General features: G+C 41.6%; 1 protein-coding gene across 1 annotated transcript; it reads left to right on the forward strand.

The window, feature by feature from the left end:
- Positions 1-6424: 6424 nt before the first annotated feature.
- Positions 6425-8427, forward strand: LOC115742856 (cytochrome P450 77A3). Its single transcript, XM_030677364.2, has 2 exons — positions 6425-7480; positions 7611-8427. The coding sequence occupies exons 1-2, from the start codon at positions 6514-6516 to the stop codon at positions 8234-8236; spliced, it is 1593 nt and encodes a 530-aa protein (XP_030533224.1). The 5' UTR covers positions 6425-6513; the 3' UTR covers positions 8237-8427.
- The last annotated feature ends 509 nt before the right edge of the window (positions 8428-8936 follow it).

An 8936-nucleotide genomic window follows, 5' to 3' on the forward strand; every position in this document is an offset into this window, starting at 1 on the left:
GTGGGATTGAACTGCGCGTTTTGCCTTCGTTGCCGTTTTTGTAACGAGAGCAAAAGGGATGGAAGAGGAAAGCGAATCGAAACGCGAACGTTGTGGGAGCTTCGGCAGAGTGACGTGGAATTTGGGCAATTCATTGAAAGTTTTCCAATTTGAAGCACTTAATTTCTTTTTTTTTTTTTTTTTGAAGCGCTTAATTTAAGTTGGCATTTGAGAAAATTTCTACAATTTATTCAAAGTCGAATTATTTTTTCGGGATGGAGTTATTTATCTATTACTGGCCTCTTTAGTAGAATCAGCCGAAGACCCGAAGATGCGGTGATTTATCTTGTGGCGGATATATATATAGTACACTTAGTCATCAAAATTTCTCCATAGAAAACGTGGATGAAATAGGGTGAGTAAAGAATAAGAAATACTTCGATCAAAAAAGAAAAGAACAAAAAAAAACATCAATATTAAATGATACGCCCAAGCAATAAATTCGTAAAAACCACTTCGAAGAAAAGAAAGGTTGGATGAAAGATAATTAAAGAAACAAGAACAGGTGCTTGTGGGAAGAAGGTGTTGTGATCAAAGCCTTAATAAGCAATACTTATTGACCTTTGACTTCTTACTTTTTCAAAATAATGACCGGTGAAGTATATTACATGTTTGGCAACAACAAAAAAAGAGAGTATACTCCATGAATTTCTTATTTATAACGACGAATAAATGTTAAATTATAAATACAATTAAAAGTTTTTATCAGGGGTTTCGTCGATTTATAGCAATTGTTTTATAGATCGTCTCGGTTGCTCGGTTGTTCAAGCCATGATCGAAGCATCAATTTTTTGCACAATGGACGGTTGAAAATAAAGATCGGACATTAACCATAAAAAAATTTATCCAAAATTTATTTAATCTTCAATATCTATAAATTAATATGATGAAAGAATGCAAAATCTACTACTCTCACACTTTCCTTTTCATTTTTTTTTTATCTTACCCTTTTTTAAAAAATTTTGCTCGACCAACTCTCACTTACATTTTCTTTTTAAGTCCTTATATCTTTCTCCTTTTCCTTTTTACTTTTCTTCCCTCTTTTTTTACCTCTTTTTTTTTCCTTACATTAATGCATAATTTATGAAGTTTTATTTTGGTGTTTTTCTTTTTTCCTTCTTTTTGAATTTGTTCATTCTTTTTCAAAATTTTATTTTTTTTTCAAATGCTAATACATATGGTGATTTTCTATTTGTTTCCTACACTAGACTTAGCACATGACTCAAAGTTCAGCAACATAGTCACCGTATCCCCATTGAAACTATGGCCCCGTTTGTTTTGCGAAAGTAAGTGGTATTGGAAAACATTTTCCCAAGAAATGATCGCTCATAAAGATGAACCAACGAACAATATTTTCATCGTTCATGAAGACATACATACATAATTGCTATCAATAATGAAAATATTTTTCGTTAGATAATTATTTCAAGCGATATAAGTAATTTTTTTGTTGAAAAATATTTTCCAAATCGCTCATTTTTAGTGAAACAAATGAGCCTATGTATAAAAGAAAAAAAATATAATGTAACAGACTTAATGCAACCTATATCTTATACAATTAATACACTCATCAATCTTTCATACTCATGCTCCAACCCTTTTTTTTTATATTTTTTTGTTTTATTTTATGTGATTTCTTAAATTCACTTTTAATAAATAACCCATATATAGCATATTTGTGATTATGTATATTTCTATCTTAATAATATGCACAATCACGTATACCTTCGTGTTTCCAAATACGATATATAGCGAATCCTCGATTACCAACGTGTACCTTGTAGAGCATAACCACTGCATGGAAAATGTGTTTCGAACCTAATGTCAAATCTGTGTGCTTTAAATTTATCTTAATTACGTTAAAATTGAGAATAATCAGCATATTTGATTGAAGGCTATTTTACATATTTCCTCGCTCCCGCTCCACGATCCGTGTTGGGATTGTCTCATATCGATTGTGGAAGAGGCTGGTGGTCGGTTTATAAGTGTGATAGAAAGTCTCATTCTTTGGCCTATCCTTTGAGGTGCTGCATGAGGTGGTGGTGGTGGTGGTGGAGGACCATGAAAGGCACGATAAAAAAAGACTTCGACCGAAGGCCCAATGTGTGAGTTGTAGATTGTTGGAGTTGTCCCATATCGATTATGGAACGGGCTAGTGGTCATTTTATAAGTGTGAGGGAGGACCATGAAAGGCACAATAAAAAAAAAACTTCGACCCAGGGCCCAATGTATGATGTGTATATTGTTAGGGTTGGTCACTTTATAAGTGTGAGGGAGGACCATGAAAGGCACGATAAAATAAAAAAAAAACTTCGACCCGGGGCCCAATGTATGATGTGTATATTGTTAGGATTGTCCCACATCGATTGTGGAACTCTTATCCTTTAAGGTGCTGCATGAGGTGGTGGTGGAGGAGGACCATGAAAGGCACGATAAAAAAAAACTTCGACCCAGGACCCAAAGTGTGAGATGTAGATTGTTGGGGTTGTCACACATCAATTGTGAAAGGGGCTGATGAGGAATAGATTATTGGTGGTCACTTTAAAAATGTGAGGGAACCTCTCATCCTTTAAGGTGCTGCCTGAGGTGGTGGTGGAGGAGGACCATGAAAGGCACAAGAGTCATGAAGTCCTTTCCCTCCTCAACCCTAAATAAAAATAAAAACATTGACCCTTTTATCATTTTTACTTCTTTCGGCCTCATTAGCATCTCATGACTTTCTGCCAATGCAATAACACTTCGGCCCATGGCATTGCCTTTTTCATCAAAAATATGCAGTAAATGCACAAGAAATTGTGTTGGGAAATTTCATCAAGAATAGGACGACCAATATAATCTGACTATGAGGATAAATTATTTGCCCCATAACATTACACGTGGCTAATGATTAGTGGCAAAGATCCTCCATGATACAATAGAGCCTCAAGCGAGATTATTAGATAACAATTCTAATAATTCTCCAAGAACTCTCTAGAAAACAATCATAAAAAAAGGCTGTATCTTTTATGAAAAGAAATGAAAATCCAAAATTGAAGAAGTGAAATTTTTGAAAAAACGGACAGAAAGTTGAATATATAATGAGAATATAACTTAATTCTCATACAACTTTTCGTGTCCGAAAGGAGTTTATTCAATCACAACTTTTATCGCGAAAAGGGTTTATTCGATCACACATTTTATCGACGCAGATACAATGGGATCTAGCCCGCTTGCCCATTTCTTTATTTTGAAAGATCATAGTAGTCTTCCAACTAATAAAGAGACTTGCATTCTTCTTTCCATTTTATGTGAGATTGGAAAAGGCAACTTTTTATTTAGTTTGTAAACAAACTTCAACAAATTGCACATCATGCACGTGCAACCTTTCCAAAGCAACATCATTGACTATGTCTCCCTTAGTAGTATATGCTGGAATAAACGTACCTAATGACGATAAGATCAAGCAAGGATATGGTTTTTAATTAGTTCAGTGCATGAAGCTTAGCCACGTTTAGTACCGAAATAGCTCTCGCCTTTGGCTTAGGGGAGAAATATTGTGCATGACTCTTGTCTGCTGCCTAGTTTTAGGGCATTCAATCTGAGCAGTTTCCCATGAACTGTGTCGCCAAATATGGCATCGGTAAGCGAACTCACGCATCGCCTTGCGGAAAGCAGTAAATCAGAGCGGACGTGAATTAGAAGCGCACAAAGATTTACATAATTCGATCGTACATGCCTACATCGGAGGGAGAGATGAGACAAACTCTATCATAAGCTCTAAAGATCCAAGTGTACCAATGCACGGAACTGGGATTTATGAGCTCTATCTAGCTAGGTTTGCTAGTAAATTCACATGTTAGCTCCTCAGGGTGATCTTCCGTGATGAAGGTATTAGATTTCAACAGCAGTTCCTAACAAGTGACATCAGAGTAAACTCGTGATTGGGTGGATCCCGATAATGCATGGCGACGCATTTGAGAAATATTTCAAACAAAGGCATTGCGATGGAGCAAGGCCCCTTCAAAGTTCTATATTACGAAAGAGGCCATGTGTGCCGTAATGTAGGAAGCTAGGACCCTATCGAATTTACTTACGGCGGAAGAGATCTCTTCTACCATTGATGGAAGAAGGGCGTTGGAGTGCAGTAATGGAGTCCCTGAGGATCTCGGCAGAGGACCGCCATCATAATCCGGTCTGGCAATAATAAAGGCCGTGGTTGAAGGTTGCTTTGGTACTGAATCGATTACACGTTGGTGCAGATGGCTGATCATACCTGACTCTAGGCTAATAAGGGAGAATTGACCGCACACGGAGCTCACACCTGCCAAACCGACTTGTTAAGTCCATATGTGAAGGAGCAGACGGAACGGAGTCTCACATCAGATACTTGATATCGTATGGTGCAACAAGAACTTAGTGCACGCCTCTAAGATCGACCGTCTAGGTGCGGCTCGAATGCCTTCTTTGACAAAAAAAAAAAATTTAGAAAGGATGAACCGCGTACTCACCTAACCGATAAATTAGATAATTCATTTAGACAAACAAACATATTCAAACGATTTGTGGACTTCTTTTATGCGGCTACAGAACAGCTAAAAACAAAGTTCACCCCCGGAAGTATATAGATGCCATGAACATTTGAAACCAGTCTTCATCAAGGACCAAGGTGTCTGGCACATGGATAAGAGTCCGACTTGGACTTGGAAACGACGCCAAATCCGAGCGTCCAAGAAATTCAGTGTTTTCCTCTTCGGGCTTTCACATGCTTGGACGCGGGTCGGGTTTTGTGCATCGGGTGAAAAAAAAAAAAAATTCTCGAGACGTATATCAGCACCAACAGTATAGGTACGAGAATATGATGCGAGGCACAGCAGAAGCTCGATATCTTCACCTAAAAAGGTCTGCCTTGCTACACCACGACGTCTACCTTCACTCCAAATTTCTTCCACATCCAACCATAGTAGGCACCTAGAAAAAGTCCGATACCTTCATCTGGAGAAATCTATAAATATGGGTCAAAGTTCAAACCCGTCAACATATCCAATAAGAAGGTCTCGGAATAGATCATTCTGACCCCAACTCGATAGCCTCAAGCCCTCCCGAGCTCATCTCTTTCGCGAACAGCATTGAAAGTAATTGAATAGCGGTTGGTAGTGTGTTCAACTACCTGTACCAGCAAAATTTCCGATGTTGATCATCTCCAATCATTTATTGCTGAAGCACACCCGTCAGCTTCACCCTTCGCATGTCTTCGTCAAGAGCTTGAACTTTGAAGAAAAGTTTTTCCTCCTGTTGACTGACAGTCCACTTTCCATGTGGGGAAATAACTGTCAGAACTGAAGAGAAAAGGGCAACCATCCCTAGAAGTGACCTACAATCGACGTCGTTCGTACTCTTGCATCTTCAATATTTCTGGTCAGGATAATCAATGCCGGCACTTACCATCGTCGAGCCACATTTACTCATGAATCTCCAATATTTCTGTTCATCTCCTCATTTGTTCATCATTGGGATAAGTATGATATCAGTGCTATAATTTTTATAATGCGTTCACTTGAGTGCCATAACTTTCAAAACATTTACTTAAATTTCATAACTTTCAAAAATCGTTCACTTGAGTACCATCGCCGACGTGGATACCGGCAAAGCTGACGCGACGTTGGCAAATTGATTTTTTTTTAATATTTAATGTATAGTGGAAATTTTCATTAAATTTTTTTTTTTTGCAGATTTTATTTTTCTGATTTATTTAATTATTGAAAATTTCAATAAAAAAAAAGGTCAAACCCTTGATTTCTCAGTGGTAGCTGGCAAGACCCTCATCGCTGACCTCGCCAGCCATCACCGAGAAACCTAAGGGTTTGGCCTTTTTTTTTTATGAAATATTAAATAATTAAAATAAAAATAAAAACATCAAAATCAATAAAAAAAATAAAAAAAATTCATAAAATATTAGAAAATGTAAATAAAATTCACGTGGCAATGAGAAATTAATAAAATAATAGCAAAAAGTCCATGTCGGCTTTTTCGGCAAAAATGACACTTAAGTGAACGATTTTGCTACGACATGACACTCAAATGAACGTTTTGAAAGGTATGGCACTTAAGTGAATGCCGTACAAAAGTTATGGCACATGTACTTAGAGGTGGCTAAATGGACCCGTGGGCCCGGAACCAGCCTGTTGACCGGGCCCACGATTCCAATCCGAAACCGGAACTAGCCCGAAACTGCTGGTTCTGGGCCGGTTCCGACCCAGTTTTAAAAAACAAAAAAAGAAAGGAGGCCGGGTGAAAAGAGCAATTGGGCCTTGGAACCGGAACCGGCTGTTCCAAACCCGAAACTAGCGGTTCCGTGGAACCGGCCACCTCTACATGTACTGTACTTACTGTACTTGTCCCTTCATTGTTGTTTTCGCATGCTGTCTAACTTCCGCTTATTTATAAATTTCCTTGGACTGCCTCATTGTTTGCTAGCTTCTCTTCACTGGAAAAACGATGGAGCTTTTGGACATCCTCGTGTTTGGTCTAGCCGCCGTCCTCCTCTGCCTGTGGTGGCGATACTCTCCCTTCCCCGTCTCCGCCGTACCTCATAGGCCGAAGCGGCAGCTCCCTCCTGGGCCGCCCGGCTGGCCACTGGTAGGCAACTTACTCCAGGTCATCCTCCAAAACCGCCCTTTCATCTACGTGATACGCGATCTGCGCGCCAAGTATGGCCCGATCTTTACCATGAAGATGGGCCAACGCACGCTTGTCATCGTCACGAGCTCGGAGCTCATCCACGAGGCCCTCGTCCAGCGCGGCCCGCTCTTCGCCACCCGCCCGCCCGACTCGCCGACCCGCCTGGTCTTCAGCGTCGGCAAGTGCGCCATCAACTCGGCCGAGTACGGGCCGCTCTGGCGGACCCTCCGGCGGAACTTTGTCGCCGAGCTCATAAACCCGACGCGGATCCGGCAATGCACTTGGATTCGGAAGTGGGCGATCGAGGATCACTTCAAGAGGCTCGAGAGAGAGGGATCAGAGAAGGGCTATGTGGAGGTGATGAGCAATTGTAGGCTCACCGTGTGTAGCATTCTGATATGCTTGTGCTTCGGCGCGAAGATCTCGGTAGAGAAGATCAAGCACATCGAGGGCGTGCTCAAGGAAGTGATGATGATGACCACGCCGAAGCTGCCGGACTTCTTGCCGGTCCTCACGCCGCTCTTCCGCAGGCAACTGAAGGTGGCGAGGGAGCTGAGGAAGAGGCAGATGGAGTGCTTGGTTCCGCTCATTAGAGAGAGGGCAGCTTTCGTGGAGAGCGGAGGCAAAGCGAGCGAGAATGGCGGGTTGGGAAGCGAGTCTTGCTTCGAAATGCTGAGTCCACTCGGTGCAGCTTATGTTGACTCGCTGCTAGGGCTTGAGCCAGCGGGAAGAGAGCTTGGAGATGAAGAGCTGGTCACGCTTTGCTCCGAAGTCATTAGTGCTGGTAAAAAAACAATTTATTCTTAACGTATAAGTTAACTAAGATTATGACCTTGTCTTGTCGGATCCTTCGTGTGTCACTTGTCATTTTCTTGTTAAATTCCTACAATGACCTAACTTTTTTATTTCTTCAGGTACCGATACTAGTGCAACCACAGTGGAATGGGCGTTGCTCCATCTAGTGCAAGACCAAGACATCCAGCAGAAGGTATACCATGAAATCGTCCGACACGTGGGGAAAGATGGACTGGTCAACGAGACCGACGTCGAGAAGCTCACGTACCTCGGTGCGGTCGTCAAAGAAACGCTCCGGCGGCACCCGCCGAGCCACTTCCTCCTGTCCCACGCGCCAACGGAGGAGACGGAGCTCGGCGGCTACGTGATCCCGGCACAAGCCACCGTGGAGTTCTACACCGCGTGGGTGACCCAGGACCCGGACCTCTGGGCAGACCCGGACGAGTTCCGGCCCGAGCGGTTCCTGGACGGTGACGGCATCGGCGTCGACGTGACGGGGACAAAGGGGGTCCGGATGGTGCCCTTCGGCGCGGGGCGGAGGATTTGCCCGGCGATGACCTTGGGCACGTTGCACGTGAACCTGTTGCTGGCGAGGATGGTCCACGGGTATCGATGGGTTCCGGTGCCGAACGACCCGCCCGACCCGACCGAGACCTTCGCCTTCACCGTGGTGATGAAGAACCCTCTCAAGGCGATTATGTTGCCCAGACAAGATAAGAGTGGCCTTGGCGGGACTAAGGAGTAATTAAGGACTCTCTTAATGTTAAAATTGATGTGGCAGACCATGTTATGTTATATTTATGCTTGAATTAGGTCTCGTGTGATGGTCCTATTAGGGGATGATAGACATCGACATCGACATAGATGTTTGAAAGCACTGCCAGCAAATATTGCATGCTTTCTTTAGTTTGTGAAGAATAAGTCTTTTTATGGTCATTCTCTCTTTTAGGGCCTACTTATAGTTATTTTCTCTCAACATTCATCACACGGGTCTAAAACCTTCTTGAGTTTCACTTGATCAAAATTTCTCCAAATGAAAAGTTTAACGTTCGGACGGCCGGCATCCACGTAAGTGATTTCCGAACAAAATTGACTGAAAAGGATTATATTGATAAATTGTCAAAATATTTAGGATCGAATCGGTCAAATTAAAAAGTTTGCGACTAAATTGACATGCGTATGTTAGGTTTAGAACTTTTTCTTCTATTTCTCCTATATCTTTCGTGGCATAGTGAGTAATGATAGCCTTACGGGTATACACTAAAGCTAGTTCATATGTGACATCACATATTGTAATGAGGGCATTTGGATAGCTGAACCATAGTTATCTCCCAATTAGCATATATCACATCCATCACTTAGTAAATCAATTAATTCGATGACTTATTCTTCGTACGCATGATAATAATATTCGTGTTGATGCAATCCTACGCACACACTAAACA

This window comes from Rhodamnia argentea, chromosome 9 (genome assembly GCF_020921035.1).
Source record: "Rhodamnia argentea isolate NSW1041297 chromosome 9, ASM2092103v1, whole genome shotgun sequence".
Taxonomy (NCBI): Eukaryota; Viridiplantae; Streptophyta; class Magnoliopsida; order Myrtales; family Myrtaceae; genus Rhodamnia; species Rhodamnia argentea.

What these genes read in the sequence shown, in the direction of transcription:
- LOC115742856 (XM_030677364.2), top strand. Translation starts at nt 6,514, where the DNA reads ATGGAGCTTTTGGACATCCTCGTGTTTGGTCTAGCCGCCGTCCTCCTC. An exon ending in CTCCGAAGTCATTAGTGCTG is followed by an intron (nt 7,481 to 7,610) that starts GTAAAAAAACAA and finishes TTATTTCTTCAG; the next exon opens with GTACCGATACTAGTGCAACC.